The sequence below is a fragment of the Puntigrus tetrazona genome, chromosome 9 (assembly GCF_018831695.1).
Source record: "Puntigrus tetrazona isolate hp1 chromosome 9, ASM1883169v1, whole genome shotgun sequence".
NCBI classification, from domain to species: Eukaryota; Metazoa; Chordata; class Actinopteri; order Cypriniformes; family Cyprinidae; genus Puntigrus; species Puntigrus tetrazona.
Window position 1 is genome coordinate 16,744,987 of NC_056707.1, and position 22,449 is coordinate 16,767,435.

Below are 22,449 nucleotides of genomic sequence, written 5' to 3' on the forward strand. Positions count from 1 at the left end.
TCAATCGTATTAGCTGAGAGGACTGTAAAACTGACGTGGAAAAAGAAAAACAATGATGTCTTTATTTTAAGAAACTGGTGATTGGTCTCTACTTAGAAGCGATGGGAAAAGTAGCACGTCCCATACAGGAATAAAATACAGAAATAAAAATCGAGTTTTAATATTTTTTTAAAGATATTTGTAGCAATAGTCAACATATGGGTCAAAATTGTCAGTTTTTTAAAAATAATTAGGTCAGATATTGAAGACCATGTTCTATGAAGACATTTTGTAAATTTACTACTGTAGATATGTTAAAACTTTTTTATTAGCAATGTGCATTGCTAAAACTTAATTTGAACAACTTTAAAGGCGATTTACACAATATTTAGTTGTTGTTTTTTTGCCCCACCTTAGCTTCCAGATTTTAAAATAGTTTCATATCAGCAAACAATATCAGCTTAATGCTTATTTATTCAGCTTTCTACAAAAATTACCCGTATGACTGGTTATGTGGTCTACGGTCGCATTTGAATGACACTTTTTGTTATTGTATTAATCAAAACAAATCAACCAATTCATCAACAAATGCTCGTTCCGAACATGCTTTTGTTGAGCTACGCTCTTCCCTCCAAAAAGGATAATGAGAAGGACTAAAAGTAACTTTTATTTATTTATTTATACTAATGCAATGAATGGAAATGCATGGAAACTTTTAACTTCCACGCCCAGCATTCAACCACAACCTTTAACTGGAATTTTTATACTATCCACGTAACCGCAAAAACAACTCCTTTCCAAAGAGTGCCCGCCAGGCCCCGCCTTTTAAGAGTGTGCCAACTCCTTCCAGCCAATCACACAAAGAGGCGTGACCATATCAACCAATCCTTTACCTCAGAGACTCAGCGACGTCGTGACGCAATTAGTTTCGCGACGCGTCCCCGCTGACACTTCAAAAGACAACATAGCAGCAAACTGTGTTAGCAAGGTCGAAAGTAAGACAATATCGTAGACTTTGAACTTTATGCTCGTCCAAAGGGCTTGTTTTCCTGACTGCCTTTTGTTAACATCACGGGTCAATAGCAGCAGAGTGCTTTGCACGTCCTCAGCCTTATTTTAGTTCGTGCAGTGGTAGCATTTAGCTTGTTTAGCAGTCATCATGGCTATGGTGGGGCTGAGAGCATCTTACCACAGAATCCTCGACAGGATCGAGCATATGCTGCCGGCTAAACTGAGACCTTTTTATAACCACCCTGCAGGTAACGCAAATGCTGTTAGCGTGACGGCTTATTTGACACCGATCCTGTTAACCTCTTGAGGTGGCATCACACCCTTAAGCGACGGTGCAGCCATAGAAACTGACTGCTACCTCAGCAGGTGTTTTTGTCTCATTATTTAAGGTCAAAACAGTGACTCCAAAGCCTTAAAATAAAGGTAATGGTAAACTCGGTGCAACATATAGATCACAATTAGTTTCCTTAGATGCATAGCCTAAAATGGAATTGAAATTGTAGATTTAGAAAATGTTTTTAGAAGGCGCTTGACGTGTAATTAATATGGCAATGGATTATAGCCACTGTTAAATTGTAGAATTTTCTGAATATTATTATTTGTATTTATTTATTCGTGTATTGTTGACACTGCAGTCATGTTCTTGCTATACTTGCTTTTGTGTACTTTCGAGTATTTTGAATGCTAAACAGGGCTAAAAATGTATTTATTTACGCATATTGTAAATAAGAATTAACATTTTCTTTTCATTTTAATTACTGTTCGGTGGAAGTATGTGCCTAAAGTTGTTTAATTGTTTACCCTAATGTTTTGTGGAACATGACTAATGCTTTTTAAAGTCTTGACTTGTGCCATAGTAAATTATAATTGTAAATAATAATCCGCTTTGCATGCAAGACTTTAGTGTAATGAAAGAGAAAGTAAATCAAAACAAAAAAGGTCATCAAAGTGTACTGTGCAAAGTGCCCTTGAGAAACAGAAATTGTTCTGTGATATTTTCTGTTACTGAATAACTGAAAATATTTTCCATTCTAATACATTTACATGAGTTTTCTAAAGGAAGTGTTTAGAGTTCTAGTCATTGGTGGTAGAATAAATCAACATCAAATTGCTTGTATTTATAAGCAGAGGTTGACTGACAGGAATGTTATTACTGATATATTTTTAATGATATTAAAATGGGTCTTTTTAATGCAGATTTATTTAAATGTTACAAAAATAAACAAACCTGTTGTATTATGTAGACCACTGATAACGGGAACTATATTAAGCTGATCAGTGCAATAAGTCTTATTGAATATTTAAACATTGATTGTTTACAGATAATACTCCATAGTTGGTTAAACATTTGTACCATCAGCCATTGTATGTTGTATTTATTATTAAAAAATTAGTTTATAGTGTGTGCTCTGCCGTGGTGTGGTGAACATGTTTGCGGTGCAGTGCCATCAGCTCACGGGCATGCAGGTTCAAGTCTGTATTTTAGATAGATATTATACTTATTTGTTATGAGAACACAACCACAGAGTGTACTGGCAAGAACAAATATTTAGTGTAAAAATCACCCAAAACTCTCTTTTGTGTCAGTGCTTTTTTTTTTGTTCTGTTTTGTATGTTGAAACACTTGATTGCTATCACAATTACACACATTCTCTGAACATTTGCCCTGGGAAACATGACTTTAACTGTATTGATTTGCTGTTTGATTAGGTCCAAAGACTGTTTTCTTCTGGGCACCAATGTTTAAATGGGTAAGATTAATAAAACACAGGACCTGGATGTTATATATATATATATATATATATATATATATATATATATATATATATATATATATATATATATATATATATATATATATATATATATATATATATATATATATATATATATATATATATATAGATATTCCCTCCATCATACGTACATATATATATTGTTAGGTAATTGTTACATTTCTTAATTGTTACATTTACAATTGTTGCTTTTTTTTGATTTCACACAGGGTCTGGTCATAGCTGGCTTAGCAGACTTGACACGTCCAGCAGATAAACTCAGTACCTCCCAGTCTGCTGTGCTGACAGCCACAGGTATGTCTGACACAGTAACCAATTCTTAAACCAATTCTCCTTAAAACAATTCAAAAATCCCAATCTCCCTCATTATCTGTTTTTCAGGTCTCATTTGGTCCAGGTATTCCCTGGTTATCATACCCAAGAACTGGAATCTCTTTGCTGTAAACTTCTTTGTCGGAGGTGCAGGAGGATCACAGCTCTACAGAATATGGATGTGAGTACTCTCATTCATCTATACGACACGCGCTATAAAATCACGTAAATGGGGAAACGGGCAAAAGGTGAATGATTTTAGACTTTTGTCCAGTTTCCAAACAAACCTTGAGCTGACGCAAACTGTCTGGCAATGAAGTCCATCTAGTCTTGCGTAAAAGCTGATATCACGTCATTCACAACAGCCTCGTGTGACTCATTTCTGGATCTGTCAAAGGCTGACAAAAAAATGAACGGGTTGGTTGAGGTTAGTTCACCTCAAAATGAAAAGGCAGTCATTAATAACTCCTCATGTTGTTCCAAACCCATAAGACCTTCGTTCATCTTCAGAAAACAATTTTCTTGATGAAATCTATCTTCTTGGCGTGTTTACTATTGTGAGGGTGGGACAATAACATCTCCCAGTAAATATAGCAAATAATGATCCAATCAATTCCTGCTGGACCAAATTAAAATTTTGCCCTACGTCAGTTTTTTCCTCATTCCAGAAACCACTTCGCTTGGATATAAATCGTAATAGGGTAGGAAAAAGAAATGTGACTATTTTATGCAGATTAGGACACAGGGGCACTAGCTATGTAGATGTATGTAATAAAAAAGCTTATTAAAGGAAATGTTTATTATTATTATTTTATTTTATTTTATCTGCTGTGAACTTGGCTTACTTTTGTTTATCTATACTTTAACAAGACTGGCAGCAATAAAGCAGACCGGGCTTCCAGCACATTGTGTAATTTAGGTGTGTGCGCAAGTTGGGTGGTGTTTAATATAGGAGCTATTTATTCCCCACAGGTATAAACGGGAACAGAAGGCGGAGGAGAAAGAAGCTCAGGCTTGATACCTGTATAAAGTGCATCCAGAGGACCCGAAAAGGACTCTCCTCGACTGGTACCCCAGAATTTTCCCCTCCATCCTATAGAGCCTCCACATACTTTCTTCATGAACAGAGATCATCCGATTCTTTTAGAGTTCAGGTCATTGTCCCGTGCCACTTGTACCTATAGCAACAATTAACAGTTGTTAATAACGCACAAAATGTTACATATTCATTTTAGTATGATTGTACATTCTTTAAAAGGCTTGTGTTTCTAATGCATCTTGATGATAAAGATGTTTTCCATCCAATATACTTGAGCTACCATCATAATTCTTACCACTGAGTGAATTTCTTCACTCAGCTTCTGTCATACTGTTATCAGAATGTCTCCAAATAAATTTTAGAAGTCACTTTCATTATATGTATTTCTTAGGAAATATTTATTGAACAACTGTAATGCATTTTTTTTTTCCTTTTCCAATTTTTACATATCCATAAATTGTTTTAGTCAAAACCCATACGTTACAAACTACGCACTGAACTGTACTGTAATATTGAAAATTTGATGAACATCAAAATAAAGGAATATTAAAATCAAATTTACTAAAACACCCTTATAATCAAGTGTACTTGTAAATGTTTATATGTGTGTGATTTGCCTAGGTATTCACTTTTATCCAGCATTATGAATAAATCACATACTTTAAAGTACTTATTTGAAACAATTAGGAGAATTGCAATACTATATTACTCATTTCTGCTGCTGTTTATTTTGATCATAGTATGTATTTTTTTGTACACAGCACCGGAATTTGCATTGTACAACCCAAGCACATGTATCCCACAATGCAATGCACACAACTTGACCCGTTTCCAGTGAGACGTGATTTCTAACACCTCGTTAGTTTTGACTCATCAGTCAGCCAAAATTATTATAATAAAGCGTTTATAGATGCCAACTAAAAATCAGTCTTGGATTATGTAGCAAGGTCACATTTTACAACAATCTACTGTTAATGATATTTGAGTACTGATTTACTGCATTATGATGTTTCAAATTTAATTTATAAACTAAAATAGTATATACTAAGCAGCAGCATACTATTTTCCCCCTTAGCCTAATGAATATGTTTTTGTGAGAGTATACTGCTGGCCCCGTGTGGTGTTATCAGAAACTACATTCAGAAGAATGAGATGAAGATGGAAATGCAGATGGTGTGATCCACATAGAACAGATTTCTTGGAACCAATTTGGCCCTGAAAAGTGCTTCATTCACACGTAAAGTAACGTGTCCCCTACAAGTTGTTCACACATATAATATTGGTTAAAAATGACTTGAACATATTTCTCGCTTTGAATGTCTGTGGTAAACATAAATAATACGCAGCTGCTACAAGACTGTAAAAAATAATGCGTCACTCACATGTAAGACAGTGTTTCTCAAGCCTGGTCCTGGTCTTGATGTCTGGATTGGTGGAAAACGTAGGCTGATATAATTTTGAGTGAAACCCATAACGTTCCATGTTTTGGTAAGATTGGACATTGCACTCAAAGTTTAGTATGCAGAACAAGATGGTCTAAAGATTTCTGATCATGTTGATATGAAAAAATGTAGTCATTTTGATGTTAGTCCTCCTGCTCCAAAAACACCAGTAACCAGTAAGTTAATTTGACTTTTACCCCCATTTTAAATTAAATTTTCATTATGAATTTTTAATTATTGGGTTATTGTGTTTATGTGAATACTACAGGAATACTCGGTTTTACCACTCAGTTACTCTCACATTTATTACAAAACACATTCTTTTTTTTTTTTATCTTATACCTTCAATCAACTTAATATTTGCAATTATAATTTTCTCATCTGAGTGGAGCTTACTGCATCAAAAAAATGATATACCAATCTGCAGTGTCAGAGATCATTCAAAATATATTTAGACAAGAGCGCAATGGATGCTTTGAAATGAATTTATTTTGGCAATTCATGAACACTGGACGGATTCAGAATCTTGAGAACTTCACTAGACATGGCACAAAAAAAAAAAGGAAATTGTACTAGAAACTAGTACAGAAACCCACTTTAACAGCTGTAAATCACATAAAAATGGAACGGAACAAATTAATAAAAAAATAGCTAGTGTAAGGCACATGAACTGTTCGTAAACAACCCTTTTTTTCAAAAAAGTTACTATTTTTGGTTATTCAAAAAAATGTCTTACATTGCTTTTGGTTACACAAAATGGAACCGATAGAACATATGGTATAACATACACATTTTCAGATCTTTCTCAGGTAATTGCAGAATGGGAGAAAATATATTCAAACTAATCAAGGGCATAAAAGAAAAAATAAATAGAAACGCTAATAATCATGCTGTAAAAAAAAAAAAAAATTATAATTCATATCTCTGGATGATACTGCAACCTGCATGCTCTTTATATTTCTGTCTGGTGACCACACTTGGCCTACAATCAGCTGGACAAATAATAACCAGCTAACAAAATCCCTGTTTAGCAAGGAACAGAAAATTCCTTTACCAAGGAGCAGTTGTGCTTGCACTTATAGTTCATAATACTCTCATATAACTTCTGTTCTTCTCTTTTTTTATTGTACAAACTGTATTATACAGGAATAACTTAATCTTTCTTTTTTTTATATACAGTTGCAGCCTTGAGGTTGATGATTTAACTCCCCCCCCCCCTAAATTAACAGTTCATCCAAAAAATCTATCATCATTTAATCCCCTTGGTGTCATTCTATCCCAGTATGACTTTCACTCTCCTGTAGAACACCAGAGAAAATCACTTAAAAAAATCTTGTGGTTTTTTTTTTGTTAAATAATACAGGTTTGGAACAAAGCGAGGTGAGTAAGTGATGACTGAATTTCTGAATGAATTATACATGCTCAAATCCTGACTGGAGTAAAAGCGGTTACGTTTAATTTTCACCTGTTAACTATGAAAATATGCTGAAATGATTTGAGAATCATTTTAGAAATAAATAGCAATATCTCATACATTTGTTGCCACTGGACTTGGGGAAAAAGCGCATTACTGAAATCTAAATTTCATTCAAGATTAAGAGGTCTGCCACAGTCCAACGTAAAACCAATCACAATAAGTGCTCCATTTTTAAAAATGTTTTATGGAAGAATTATCTATTCTGTTGAGTTACATTTTTAACAAGATTCTGCATACCTCGGGATAGTGCCATAAAAGTAATAGGGCTACATTAACTGTTATGGTGCTTTTGCATTTTAACATGGGCAGCAAAATCATACTGAACATTTGCAAGCCAAACAAGATAGCAAATAGCAGCTGAATATATAGCAAAAAGCTGATCCCAAAGACAGAGGTGTGGAAGATTATTGCTAGGTCGCACCAGTTCCTTAAGAAGTTTAGCCTCGCCTTTTCTTTCTTCTCACTGGGCAGATGTGCGATAGGATGAAGTTAACCATGTTTGATATAATGTCAGGTGGAGGGTGTAGCTGATGGGGGTGATGGTGGGCGAGTGTCATCTCCCAAGCATCCACCATCTGGACGTTCAGACCTTTAAACATGGCTCGGAGAACTGCGTCAAGCTGTTGGGAGAACCAGTCGCTGTTAAACAGGCTGGACTCGGGGTCCAGTTTCTGGAGGTTGGCTGTGCGGATCAGCACCAAAGTCGCCGGTTCGCGGTTCAGTAGTCGAATCACCGCCCTGCGGATGTGGCGCAGGCGGCGTATGTACACTTGCACTGGGAAAGTGCTAAAATGCGACCAGATGCTAATCACGACCACCGTGTCCGAGCCCCCTCGTAAACCATCCAGTTCATTTGAGATGTAGTGCATCTCAGCCGAGGACACGGACGTGAAGCGGATCGGTGGCCCGTGGCAGCGGTATCTCAATAGTATGTTGTGATTGCTGTTCACTGCCATGTATGGGCCAACATTCTTCGGGCTGTGAAAATTGAATTCCTTAAACTCTGTATTGTGAGATGAAACAGGGTGAGATATAGAAAATACAATAGATTCAATCCCACTCAAGTTTAAAAATTCTCATCAGACTACAAACAAATATCCATTTCAGTTGTCTATAAGTAAGCTATTTAACATATATTTAATATATATATATATATATATATATATATATATATATATATACTACTAATTACATATTTTCTTAATTTTTAATGCTTTGCTTTTTTGACAAATCAATACAGAACATATAAAAAGAATTTGAGAAATAATACTGACCTGGAACATGGGCAATGAGATACTCGTACCACTGTCGCACCGTGGAGTCTCCATACATGTAAACCATTTTCCCTCGAAGACACTGTGTTATGACTGAAGAGCCATTAAACTGACGCATAACAGCACCACTCAAAGGTCTCCATGATCCCTGGTAGTAGTACCCGGAAGGAGTGAATTCAACATGCATTACTTTGGTTTGTACTGAAAGGAAAGGAAACTGCTGATGAGAACTTGTAATTTAAGCCTCTTAATACTGTTCTTGTATGTTTAAAATGATACGCCTTTCAAAGGTTTGGGGTTAGTAAGTTTTTTTTATTATTTAAATACATTAAAGGAATAGTTCACCTAAAAATAAAAATTCTCTTATGTCATTCCAAACCCTTACAACCTTTGCCAATCCTCAGAATTAAGATATTTTTGATGAAACACAGGCTGTATGGCCTTGTATAGAAAGCAGCAGTACTACCATGTACACTAAAAAAGTCTGTGTGGTACTATGGGTCATCTTGACCGTATATCACTCTGCTGTCACTGATCAATGTTTAATGTCTAATTATTTACTTTTGTGGCAATCAGTCACTGTAATAAGTAGGATAATGTACATCCAGCTGCTTGTTATCACAAAATAAAGCACTTTTATCTGCTATGGGTTCTTTATCAGCTGCTCCACCTTTTGCAAACACCATGATTCCCATCTGAGCCAGATATATGCAGTGTACATACCCCCCCCCCTTTGACAACAGTATTATTTCTTCCACATATTGTATATTCTGTGCGCTAGGTGTTCAATGTTTAAACGCCCTTGATTTTAAATCACAAAATAGTCTCGCAAGCAATCCTCAATTACAAGTTATCGTCCCTATTAATTGCATCATCCTCAAGAATAATTTTCAATTAATAGCTGATTTACTGTGTAATCTGGACAGCAGCCAGTTATTGTATTCATGTCAAGCTGATGGTACCAGGGGAGGTTAATTACAGACTGAGCTATAATTTATTACTAAACCAAAACCCCATATATAGCCAAAGTCAAATTTTACGAATTAACAATTCAATATATTTTATTGCCAGTGTTCTTAACCAAACCGTGTTGTTGATCAATGCAGCTTTGGTGACAGATTTCCTTCAAAAATGTTACAAAAATCTTACCAACCCAACAAAACTTTTGAACGGTAGTGTACTTATAATATTACATGTACACAATACCTTTAGCAGGTTGAACAGTCACATTGTCCACCCCTGCAGAATGTATTGGAATTTTGATATTTACTCCACTAGAACAAAACAAAATTAAAGTGTCATTCATGAAGAAAGTAGAAAAAACAGTATGTTCATCATTAAACTGAAATATTTACAATATGTATAATCTGCACAATGGATGTTGGCATCAGCCAACATAAATGCAGTATATACATATCACTCCACCACTACTCTAAATGTAGAACTAGGTTTAACTCCTCACTCACCTTTGGAAGAACTGTGACTCGTAAACAGTGAGAAGGTGTTTCTTATAGCCCCCTTTTGAGTGGTTAATTCGTGTATCACAGTCCAACATCTTGGGCTTATAACAGAACCAGGGTTCTCCGGTCTGGGGGTCTGTGTAGTTGCAAAGCGGCTGCTGTTTCTGCGGCAAACACAAATTACATAGAGTGGTCTCCGAGAGGTACCCTGAACGGAAGAGGCTCTTGAAGAACACTCGGTCTGATTGTTCCTCTCTCAGTCGCCTGAGGACCATCACAGCTTCACTGGGGTGAATCATTGTCACTTCCACCTGGGCAACACCTGCCCAAAGAAGCGGGAGAAATACAGTATAGTTTCCGTTGTTGTGGTCATATACCTGGCCAGCAACTCCAGCCGCCATTTCTGGAGTGTGAAGTCGCGCAACTAGAAAGTCTCCTCCATGTTTTTTGGGTTGTCCCAAAAAGTTGTGTATCTGCACCTTCACTATCAGTTGCCCGCCCACCTGCAGATCTCCAGGGTCTTGGATTGTATAATAGCTCTGTGCAGGATCGCTACTTTGACGTAACGGCAGTCCCAGGATCAACGGCTCTGGCCAGGCGATGGATTTGAGAAGATAGCTCTCCTCTCTGGCTTCCTCTGCAGTGGGCTCCTGGCCGAGGTGGGCACAGAATGAGTAATTAAACTCCACCGGTAGAAAAAATTCAGAGCTCTTTAAGACTGACTGGATGCTGTTCTGAAGCTGATAGAAGGTAGATACTGTCTGACAGTTCCAGCTCTGCAGAAGACAAAACGCAGAAGTTTCAATGAGAAATTTCATTAGAAGTAATTTCATTACTTCATTACAGAAGCATAACAAGGTTTTCAGAGTTCAGAGAGTTTTGCGCAATAAATCAGGAGAAGTAGAAATTGGGATTACAATTAACAGAGACTGGATGAGACCGGAAGGTAAACCCATAAACCTATTTACAAATGGCGGCGCCCATTTTTGCGTCAGGAAAAAGGTAAAAAAACACTACATGAATAAAGGTGACGTGACTTGACTCACTTCCAATGAGGTGATATTCCACAGCAGGAATAAGAGTCCTGACAGAGCCAGCAGAGTGAAGAATGGGACATATTTGGGAAGGTATTTATCCATGGTTTCCTCTCTCTGTCATCCTCCTCTCCAACACTACAGCGGATCATGGCTGGCCATTACTGCATGCTAATCAAATAGACCAGACCAAAATTGCATTCAAACATCAGTATCCAAATAATATGTATAATGGCTTTATATCAAACCAGGTTCCCATTTAAACATAACTACACTTTAAATTAAAATAATTAATTAATATATAATTTAATAAATAAATAAGTTTGGCTCCAAATCTCTGGGAAAAATAAATAATTTATTTTTTATAAAAACCAGTGGATTACTCAGTCAATATACATTGATACCATTTAATATTTTGGGTTTCAGCACTATATATGTAAAAACAATGATAAATTCAAAGAAATTGAGCTTTGGAAGTCTTTGATTTGGACATTTGTTTGATTCGAAAGAATGACCAAATTTTATTTCTGTTCATCTACTATCAGAAAGTGAATTTACATTTTCATTAAGTCCTTTGCTGAAGACAAGTACTATTAAATAGTCCCATATTTTATGTAGTATACACAGTGCTGTAAATGTTAACCGGTGGATTGAAAGGAAGCTAATGGGCATTTAAAAATCGGAATAATTCAGAAAATAATGTATTATTCTAGTAGACATAATTATCACATCATCATTATCATGAAGGGCCAGAGTTTTCAACATATGTAAATTCAACAAAATAGCAATTACTAATGTGTCCACTCCGAAGGGCCCTACTGTGACGGATTGAACGATATCCTGCTTCATTTTAACGCAACAAGAAATTGAATTAAATCCGAAATCTTGGCTTATTTCATAAACAAACACAGCATTATCTATTAGGGATGCTCCGATCCGATATTTGTATCGGGTATTGAGGTCGATACTGAATACTTCTCTAGATCGGGGATAAGTGACAACTGGCCCGATATGATTTATAATTCCTGCTAGGCGACGCTTTCGCACCATCATGAGCTAGCAACGTGCTCTCAATATTATTTTGCGGCAGATACCATAGACCAGCGTTTCTCATTGCATATCTATATCATATTTTCTGTTCTCACATCTGTCCAGGTTTGCATCCCAAATCCAGGTTCATCCTAGTTAATTTATTTACGTGAAGTCGTCGGCTCCGACGAGCGGTTGTAATATGCCGCGCGCACTAATAGAGAAGAACGCCTATTGGCTATAACGTGCAGGTTTTATGGCCAATCACGAAAGTCGACATTGCGCGGTTGCATTATCCTACTGCCTTTTATTATCCATTATTATATTGCACATTTATACATTTTAGTGTAGATTTTTAGAAATCTTCTTAGCCTATGGGGAGAATTTTTTTTATTCCCGTTTGAACTTAAACACAGGTTACAGTTACTTTTTTGATTAGTTCTTATTCACATATAATTTATTCATCTTTTTTTTTTTAATTTTCCTTTCGAAAGTAGTCTACCTAATATATTCATAAAGTCATCCAGTTCTGTGACAATCACACAAAGACCAGTCAGGGGGCTATATCTACACAGATTATATTTAGCATTTGTCCACTGGATTTAAAAAACCTTTCAACATTGCATTAACCGCTGATATAGGCATTCTTATTATTTAAATTATGTGAGGGAGTACTGTTTTACTTTGTCTTTGAAGGCTTTTGTATTATTCACAAATTCATGTTATTCACAAAGTATTTTTGAAGAACACTGAGATTTTAAGAAAGTAACACATTTGTATGTAATTGGTTCTTTGATGCTGGTTCATGATCACAGGACATGCAGCTAAACAAAATATTTTATCAATCTTTAACTGTCTCACATCAGTCAAAATATACTGACCCACTTTTGAAGCTACTTTTCTAAAGTAGGACAACAAGATCACTTCAAATAGAAAATGTTTTTAATTTTTCAATCTTAACAGATTTATATCCTTAATATTTTGTTTAAATCATCACTGACTTTTGAGTGATTACTTCAAAAAGAAATATTCAGACATTTTAAACATTTTAATAATATTATTGTGAAATGTGATGTACAAATACATCAATATAATTTGATAGCAGTTAAAAACAAATTTATATCCTTAACATTATTTTTGTCCAAAATTACATTTTGAGTGAACTTTACAAGAGATACATCCTATTTGATGATTTCATGGCCATATTTCCGACAATATCTAGAAAGTCAAGTGATCAATGATCAATGGCAGTGACGCCACAAATCATGTTCACTTAAATTTTGTAAAAGAGATAAATGCACTGAAGCTTAGGTGTCCCACTTTAGTTAGTGCCCCACATAAAGCTAAGTAGTAGTAGTAGGTAATAGTAGGTAACACTTAATTTTAGGGTGTCCGTTTTTTAGGGTAACATATATATATATATATATATATATATATATATATATATATATATATATATATATATATATATATATATATACACATATATATACACACACAGAGACACACACACACATACACAGGTACTTCTAAAAAAAAGTTAAATATTGTGAAAAACATTTTTTTTACTTTCATATATATTTTCAATTAATTACATGTAAAAGACAAAAAAGAGAAGAAGCCAATCACTGACAGGTTAAGTCACAGAAGGTCATTACTGAAAGGACTGGCTGTTTACAAAGTGCTGTATCAAAGCATATTAAATACAAAGTTTACTGGAAGAAAAAAGGTTTTCAAGCAACAAGAATGACCACAAGCTTGAGAATACTGCCAAGCAAAGCCAATTCATTCACTTGCGAGTGTGAAACAGAAACAACAAGAGAAACATCTTATCTGTACTAGGGAGAAAAATATCTTGACTGCTACAGCGTTGTCCAAGGTCCTCTAGATAAAAGTAAATTTTGCATTTCATTTAGAAATCAAGGTCTTGAGTCCAGAGGAAGACTAGAGTGGCACAGAACCCAAGCTGCTTGAACTCCAGTGTGAGGTTTCTGAAACTGGTGATGGTGTTTGTCCATTGTGTTTCACCAAGTCAAAAGTCAAAGCAGCCTTCTGTCAGGTGATTTTGGAGCACTTTATGCTTCCATATGCTAAAAAACATTATAAAGATGCCAAAACACAGAGCCCAAACCACTTTCAAGTGCTTTGCTAACTGATATTACTGTGCTTGATTAGTTGCATTTGACATGCCGGACCTGAACCCCATGTGGAATCTGTGCTATATTTTCAAGAGAAAGATAAAAACAGTGGATCCAACTTCAGACGATCTGAAGGCAGATCACACAATAGTGCCTTCAGATCGCACAATAGTGCCTTTAGATCGTCTTCCATTCACGACTCACTGATGCTGGAGTTTGTGCTGAAGGAGCCCTGCACATTTACTGAGTCCAGAAATTACCATACTTGCAAATACTTTTTTGATTGATTTTAGTTAATGTTATAATATTTTAAGATACTGGATTTTGACTTTCATGTGCTATAAGATTGAGTTATTAAATCATGTTTACTTTACATGTAATGGATCTAAAATGTATTCACTTTTGAAATAAGTTCCAAACAAAATATTCACGTCATTTTTGAGATGTACCTGTATATATGCCCTTAAAAATATATATATATATATACATATACATACATACATACATATATATATATATATATATATATATATATATATATATATATATATATATATATATATATATATATATGTGTGTGTGTGTGTGTGTGTATATATATATATATATATATATATATATATATACACACACACACACACACACACACACATACATACGTGAATTAAGGCTCCTTTGTAGACGGTCTGTTTTGCTTCATTCGCTTTGCAGCAGCAGCTAGCATCACGCGTTGCAATACATCGAGGATAAAGAGGATGTGTCCTTACACATTCTAGCGCATTTCGAAAACATACCAATCTTATATCTGTAAAAAACAGCTCATTTTTAGTGGCCGAAACGCTAAACGTCAGGTCAACTTTACTGTGGCGTAAAACCGAATCGGATGCTGTTTAGATACCGCATGTACACAATGACGCAACGACTTAAAAATGAAACTAGTGTATAATCTAGAAAGGACGTAGCATCATTCAATCACCTTCTGCACAGATGCTCCGGTCCCGACGTGCCGCTGCTGCCGACCGCTTTCTTATTATCCGTCATGACGCCAGCATCATAACCAAAAGTCAGTCAGAAAAATAACGAAACAACCGAGTCACTGAAGCAGACAGAAGCCGACTGGATTTGAGGACATCCAGTAGTGACTGCAGGTCGAGCTACGCTTGCCACTATCAAACACTCGTTTCCGCCCCAGCTGCACGAACAGCATGGGGAAAAAACGAAAAAGATGACGATGATGATGATGATAATATCATGTGATCACATATTGGACTTTAATATGTAACAGTAAAACATTATTTATTAAATTATTGGGGAGGGGGTGCTCTCTTCCGTTTAAAATGGTTACATTGCTTTTACTGAACAGGACGCTCACGTGGTTTACCCTAGCCTCGAATTACAAAGAGTAAGTAAAGATTCGAACGATTTGCAAGCACGTACACGACAACGCACAGACGAACTTATTTTACTTTACGTAAAGGCCAAGCTTTGCATTTGTGGTTCGTTCTGTAATTTTCATTTCCAAATGCCGATAGTGATAACAATGAAAATAAAGACCGAGACATGTACGCTCAACGAGGCGTACCGTACTAAAGTAATAGGAAATGTACATGCATAAGCTGTACGTGAAACGAGACGTTTTGGATACACCACCTATGATGTTTATTCATATAGACTGCCATGAAATTCCTTAAATAGATGTGAAAATGATAAAGGAAAGTTATGGTGTAGAGTTTTAAGTTAACTGAGCATAAAGGAAGATCGTTTGTGGAAGAAAGATGAAATGAAACCGAAATGAAATAGAAGTGAGACTTCTGTGACTGCACATAATCCACCCCGCCCCCACTCACCCAAAAATAGACCTCTAAAATATTGCTTGATTATTCATGTGATTTTGGTGAATATTAAAACCAGTTAGTCAGTCTGTCCATCAAACATCATATTATAACCATAGTAAATTTTACCCAAAACATACAATGCAAAAAGCAGTCCCCCTTTTCTTTATTTCTTTTTACTTTATAGATATTATGTGGGATTTTAATGACATTTTGACACTCGAACTTAGAAATGTCGGCAATTTCCTTTTCAAAAACACAAATACTAATAACTAACAAAATATCTTCCTTCAGCAACACTGTCACCTACAGCACTTGTGTAAATAAGCCTTTTTAATTTTACAATGTTATATCCTAATATACAAGTATTAAAAGTTAAGCTTTTTGTTACATATTCATGTTAACCTTGCAAAACAGCAAGTATTTGTTACTAATTTAACTTTAAGAGCACTACATACAGTTTATTCTAAATCGGTTTTCTCATTGAACCTTTGTGGTCAAAAAAAATCCTGAAGTGCAAGACACTCCATATCCAAAAACCATAGGCCAAGATTAACTCTCATTAAATAAACATGAAACCCTTTTTTTTTTTAAAGTGTTTATTTAAAAGTCACTGTCCCTTCAAAATCTCCTTGAATATCTGAAAATATAATTCCATAGTTGTGCGTTACTAATAAGCAAAGCCTTTTTCTAATTGAGAAGGAAATGTTAAAAAAGCTGCTTTGAACACATATATAGCTTGCTTTTCAGTTGGACACTTAAATAAACGGATACACTCAGGCTTACAATTTCCAGTAATTATCGATACATGACAATACATTTAAAATAAACTTTGGCTTAGACAACTTGTAAAAAAAGAAGAAAAAAAAAATTTCAAAAAGGAGTCAATTCACACTGCTTTACCTACCTACCTACTGAAAATCCCTTTTCACACAAACATTCAGCCCAGACAGTGCGTTATCTCCAAGTGGGAGTCGCTACGCAAAAATAGTTTCTCCCTACATTGATATCTGCATTTCCATGAACGCTAAATATTCGGAGTGGATGGCTAGTTATATATAAAATAAATAACTGACAGAATGCAAACTTAGAACTAATAAACTGGAGATCACAAATTCATTATCTCGGTTGATTTGGGAAAGTGCTCGTTACTGCTTTAAACATAGCTGCAGTTTTGCTTTTGAACTGAACCACTGTTCTGAAGACGTTTGAGCTTTGAATGAACACTGCATACTTGTATCGCTGTAAGCTCTCAGGGAATACAGCTCATCTTTTGTCAAATCAATGGGAGCAGCTACCGTTTAAGGAGTGGGTGGCCTGCAGCTGGAGTGTATATCGTCAGATGATTATGAACTGAGAAATAAGGCATGTGACTGATACGAGAATATCCTTTTTAGTGGGCTGAAGATTAATAATCTAGACGTTCTGAACTTTCATGGCATCCTTGGGCCAGCTGTATGAATCTAGAGTGAAGGAGTCGTAGTCGGAGTTATAAACTTGGGATAAAACAAAGGCCTCTTTATCCTTGGGTTCAGGGTACCAGGAGGCAATTCCTTGTTTGTAGGCATGGTCCACAATCTGAAAAAAAAAAGAAAGGTTTGGGAAGAAAGAATTAAAAGCTTAAGTCATAATGAATCTATTTGTGATAACTGTTATAATACCAATATCTTTCAATGGTATTACAGGGAATATAATTTATAGTATGCCATGAAGTTTACAAATTTAATGACATCAAATTTTTGGTAGCTTTTCTTAAAGCTGATTCTTTTTTGAGAAATTTTAAATGCAATGCATGCTGGTGTTTTATTGTATTTTTTTTATACACAATGTTTGATTCTGTGTTAATTTTAGCTAACATAGTGCTAACATCTGAAAAAAACTATTTGATTACAAATGCAGTAATACTGTGCAATATTATTATAACTTAACTGTTTTCTAATTTAAAAGTCAATTTCTTTCTGTGATCTCAATGCTACATTTTTCACTAGTTTTCATTGTAAAAACAACATATATGTTTATGTTTAACATACATTAAATATCTTTACTGTCACTTTTGATCGATTTAATGCATCCTTGCTGAATAAAATGATTAATGATTAAAATCTTTCTGACCCCAAATTTGTCAAAAGCATAGTGTACTTTGTTAAATTAATAGAACTCAGTAAGACCATGTTATTCTGTGAGCTTACAAATTTTGATGTTTTCACTAATGATTTTTAGTACACTAGCACTAGTGAAATCAGTCAAAAGTAACTGTACAGCCCTATCAAATCTGACCTGACAGCTTTTATAACCTACTTTTCTATATTAATAAATCTCTTAATTTAGCATGATTTCATTCCATGTTTCTTATGGGTGTCATAGTGTAGAGATGGCTAATAAGACCTGTTATTGTAGTGATCATCCTCTACATATAAGAATGGTTACTGACCTTAACAGCAATTTTGAAGGACACTTCTCTGATGGTATTCAGAGGGGGGTACAGTCTGCCCTCAGCCAGATGCTCCTCAGTAACCATGTCAGAAATCGCCTAGAGTAAAATTAAAGCCTTAAAATGAGCTTTTGCATTGTAAATAAATTTGCAATCAAGAGGTTCTGCATGGAACACGCATGCACTTTTATTATCTTTGGCTCTTGACTCTTCATGCTTGTTTACCTCTGCTGTAGTAAGGAAAATGTCATCTGAGATGTGACGAACACCACAGGCGATCACTCCCAATGCTACTCCAGGGAACACATAAGCATTGTTTCCCTGGCCAGGGTAGAAGCTGCGCCCATCTGCCAAAGTGACCTTTTTAAAGGGGCTTCCGCTGGCAAATATGCCCTTTCCCTGTGATACATACACATGCCCTTTAAACTGATGTGAACAATTTGTTTTATACGATTGTTTCAGTAAAGACCCCTTTCACCAGTTCATCCAACAGGTTTCAGTGAGCATTACCTCAGTAAGCGTGTAACACTGCTCTGCTGTGCACTCAGCTTTGCTCGTGGGATTACTGAGAGCAAAAATAATTGGACGTTCGTTGTAAGCGGCCATGTTCTTGATGATCTTCTCAGTAAAAGCACCACCTATGGCAGCCACACCTGTCGATGGTTTCAAGTGTTTAGAATCTCAACACATTTTTATATAATAACATTTTGCTGCATTTTACATGATGAACAGAAATATGCTGACTTTTGTTCAAATCTAAATGTTTTCTGTAATTATGCCAACTAGTGGCTTCAATATGTCGTTGCAATTCATATATTATGAATAAAAATATTAGGCTAAAAAAAATATATTATTCCAGTTATAAAAACAACTGAAACTGGGGTGGAATATCATTGTCATAATATATTATCATTGTCAAAAAACATAAATAAATTGTAAATAAAATGTGTGCGTGTATGCATGTATATAAATATATAAAGAATGTTGTTATTGTTAACTATTAAAAATTATTTTAAGTAATTAAAAGCTGAAATAAATATAAAAAAATAGAAATATTATAATAGGAAAATCTTTAAAATACCTTGATAACTAACTGAAATATCACGGGCTGAAGTATGCAAAGCAATTAAAATATTTTGGTATTTTTAAATTACTATTCAGTACTTTATATGATTTAGCTTTTTAATTGTAAGTGTAATTTAGGTTGTGGTAATAGTTTAATTTTGTCACTTTATTATAAAATTTATACTTCACTATCTATAAATAAAAACACTAACATAAATGACTAACGCATATATTGAAATTACTCAAATTAAAATAAAACCTAATAAAATAAAACCTAACCAAATAAAATAAAAGCTAATTCAAACTATTAATAAGAACTGTAGTAGTACCTATTTAAATAATAATAAAATTTTATATATAGAGATATAGAATGGGATCAATTCCTCCTTACCAATGATAGCTGTGGGCTTGATGGTTTCCACCACTTCATCTAGCGTCTTTATGTGTGGATGCTCATGGGCAAATTCTTCCTTCTCATGGTTCAGATGACTTCTGCCCTAATGACCAAATGACACAAAATAACAGTTTTGGTATAACATTTAATTTTGGTGGTGTTCAAATGCAGAATATTGCTTTAATTAATGTACTGACATTTTGCATTAAACCTAGATACATTTGTATATTCAGATGTTGAGTAGGAGGACAAGTATAGCCTGTAGGAAAGAAATGCCAAAAAAGATAATCTACTGTGGGTTTGATTGTTACCTTGACAATCAGGCCTTTAGAATCCACCATCCAAATCCTCTTGACAGCCTCAGCGTGAGGTACACCTTCCTTGGCCATGGCCATTATGAGTAAGTGAGCAATGCCCAAGGCTGCCTGGTCATGTGACGAAAAAAAAATGCACATCTGAATCCTGGAAAAACTGGAGTAAGCTTAAAAGTGTTTCATAACGGATCTTTTATTTGATATTTATGCTTTAGGCATGTTTCAGTTAAATTAACATTACCTCCCCTGCTCCCTGAAATACAAACTTGTGGTCAGAGAGTTTATTCTTTGTAATCTTAAGAGCAGCAAGGACCCCGGCAACAGCAACAGAAGCTGTGCCTGAAAAGGTGGGAAAGAGATGAACAACGATTTTATGGTCTAATTTCTGAATTTTCCATTATGAAGAAGGAAAATTACAGTTTGATATTACAGTGCGCGCACTTACCCTGGATATCATCATTAAAGGTGCAATAACGATTATGTATTTATTGAGAATACGAAAGGCATTGCTGTTTGCAAAATCCTCAAACTGAATTAGACAATTCATCCCATACCTGAAACAAAAGATAAAAATAAAACAAACGGCATGTTTGTACAGGCTGCAAAGCGCTTTCATACACGATCTTTTCCTAAAGTTAACTGTTAACTTGAGAACCACAGAAGCAAATCATTAAGTCAGTTGAGCTGCTGAACCAGATCATTCAGAACGGATTTAACAGAGGTTGAAAAAAAGGAGCTGGCTTAAAAGTATGACAGAAGTTGCAAATAAAACATAGGGTTGAGTGAATCGCAACTAAATCATAAGGGTAAGTAAATCATCTTTCATTTCAGAATTTTAGTTTCAAACATACTTGTCGGTGACAGCTTGCATGAACTCATCAATGAGGTCATCGTATTCTTTGCCTCTAACTCTTTTGTGCTTTAAGCCGATGTACAAGGGGTCATCTAAGAGGGTCTACACAAAAACAAATAAAAACGGGTTAAAAAAGACAACAGGGTTACAAACAGGGACAGCTGTGTTTGTAAACTCAATTAAACCTATGAACAACAGAATAGCTTTACAATATTCAGTCTGGGGGCAGTACTTTTATTTAGCACAGATATATTACATTGATCAAAAGTGACAATAATAATATTTCACGATATTACAGCATTTGTTTGTTAAATAAATGCAGCCTTGGAGCGAATAAGAGCCTTCCTTTTAAAACATTTAAAAACTAAAAATAATAAACAATAACAGACTCAAAAACATGGTTTAACTATGCAATTATTGTTTTACCTGATTATCAGTGCCCACATCCAGCAGTACAGGCAGGCACTGCTGAGGTGGCACTCCTCCACATGCTGTATACAGAGCTAGCTTGCCCACTGGGATCCCCATTCCATAGCCGCCCAGGTCTCCTAATCCCAGGATCTGTTCTCCATCCGTCACCACTATGGCCTATTAACACACATACAATTAAATAACCATCTACTAAAATGACACTTAATCACTATAAACAAACCTTAATGTCCTCCTCCGGCCACGAATTCAGCATGGTGGCAATATGCCCCTTGTCATGGATAGTGATAAATAACCCTCTAAAAGAGAAAAAAAACGTCAAAATCATATGGGCATTTACTGTATGTTCACCAATACAGCTAAGAAAAACAGGTTGGACTAGTCTAAGTGTTTATAAATTCAGAAAAGGTCTGGCTAAACAAGTCGCTTCCAGAGCATGTATAAACCTCACCTTGGTCTTCTGAAAGCGAGGCCATATTGTTGGCAGGCCAGGCCCACTGTAGGAGTGTATACGATAGGCATGAATTCTTCAATGTCAGAGGTTAGCACACGATAGAAAAGCTTCTCATTTCTGTCCTGCAGCGTCATCAGCAATATGTATCTGCAGGGTCAGAATGTTTTTGTTTTAGTATAAATAGGAAATAAGAAAATATTGTCATTCTGATTTTAATTGGCTTGGATCATACAGAGTATATTCATATATAATGTTTCAGATGAAGTTTGGTTACTTGTCGAGAGGGTTACTGCGTGTCTCGTAGCTCTTCATGACACGAAGCACTTGGACATCCTGAGAGAGGAAACATGGAGGCAGCAGGCCATGGATACCCAGCTGTAGCCTTTCCTCCAGGGTGAACGCCATGCCCTGTTAAAGCAGCACCAGAACTTTATTAACAACACGTGATAGCTGTGAATTAAAAAGAAAAATATGCACTACTCCTACAGTCTGGTTTATACAAATTACCACCTGCAACTGGGCCTACACCAGGCAACATTCCAGCTTAGGGTAGATGCATCACATGTTGGATCTATTTATTTCTGACCAATAGGAAGTAAGCATGGACACCCTCCCCTGTTGGATTCTCCAGTCACTGGTTATGTCTAACAGTTTCCATCCATTATGGCTTTAAAGTTCTACACTTC

The 22,449-nt window shown here is 35.5% G+C and overlaps 3 protein-coding genes across 4 annotated transcripts; 1 reads left to right on the forward strand and 2 right to left on the reverse strand.

Moving 5' to 3' along the window:
• The first annotated feature begins 906 nt into the window (after positions 1-906).
• On the forward strand, positions 907-4,715 carry mpc2b (mitochondrial pyruvate carrier 2b). The gene is made up of 5 exons (XM_043249499.1): positions 907-1,238; positions 2,701-2,741; positions 2,996-3,080; positions 3,168-3,279; positions 4,071-4,715. The coding sequence occupies exons 1-5, from the start codon at positions 1,139-1,141 to the stop codon at positions 4,114-4,116; spliced, it is 384 nt and encodes a 127-aa protein (XP_043105434.1). The 5' UTR covers positions 907-1,138; the 3' UTR covers positions 4,117-4,715.
• A 2,301-nt stretch (positions 4,716-7,016) lies between these two features.
• Positions 7,017-15,186, reverse strand: LOC122351201 (NXPE family member 3). Of its 2 annotated transcripts, XM_043248105.1 has the most exons (7): positions 14,968-15,186; positions 14,651-14,796; positions 10,837-10,995; positions 9,797-10,566; positions 9,537-9,604; positions 8,331-8,531; positions 7,017-8,059 (listed from the first exon to the last, which is right to left on the reverse strand). In XM_043248105.1, the coding sequence occupies exons 3-7, from the start codon at positions 10,927-10,929 to the stop codon at positions 7,494-7,496; spliced, it is 1,698 nt and encodes a 565-aa protein (XP_043104040.1). In that variant the 5' UTR covers positions 10,930-10,995; positions 14,651-14,796; positions 14,968-15,186; the 3' UTR covers positions 7,017-7,493. The 2 variants fall into 2 exon arrangements, with proteins under 2 accessions (XP_043104040.1, XP_043104039.1); XM_043248104.1 differs by lacking the exon at positions 14,651-14,796.
• A 1,700-nt stretch (positions 15,187-16,886) lies between these two features.
• On the reverse strand, positions 16,887-22,199 carry LOC122352097 (NADP-dependent malic enzyme, mitochondrial-like). Its single transcript, XM_043249605.1, is given in 14 exon segments — positions 16,887-17,401; positions 18,255-18,353; positions 18,480-18,653; positions 18,765-18,907; positions 19,711-19,816; positions 20,025-20,138; positions 20,269-20,366; positions 20,473-20,508; positions 20,511-20,581; positions 20,879-20,982; positions 21,307-21,468; positions 21,533-21,608; positions 21,761-21,910; positions 22,038-22,199. Coding segments are annotated over 14 exon segments (1,626 nt in total). The 5' UTR covers positions 22,169-22,199; the 3' UTR covers positions 16,887-17,239.
• Between the last annotated feature and the right edge of the window lie 250 nt (positions 22,200-22,449).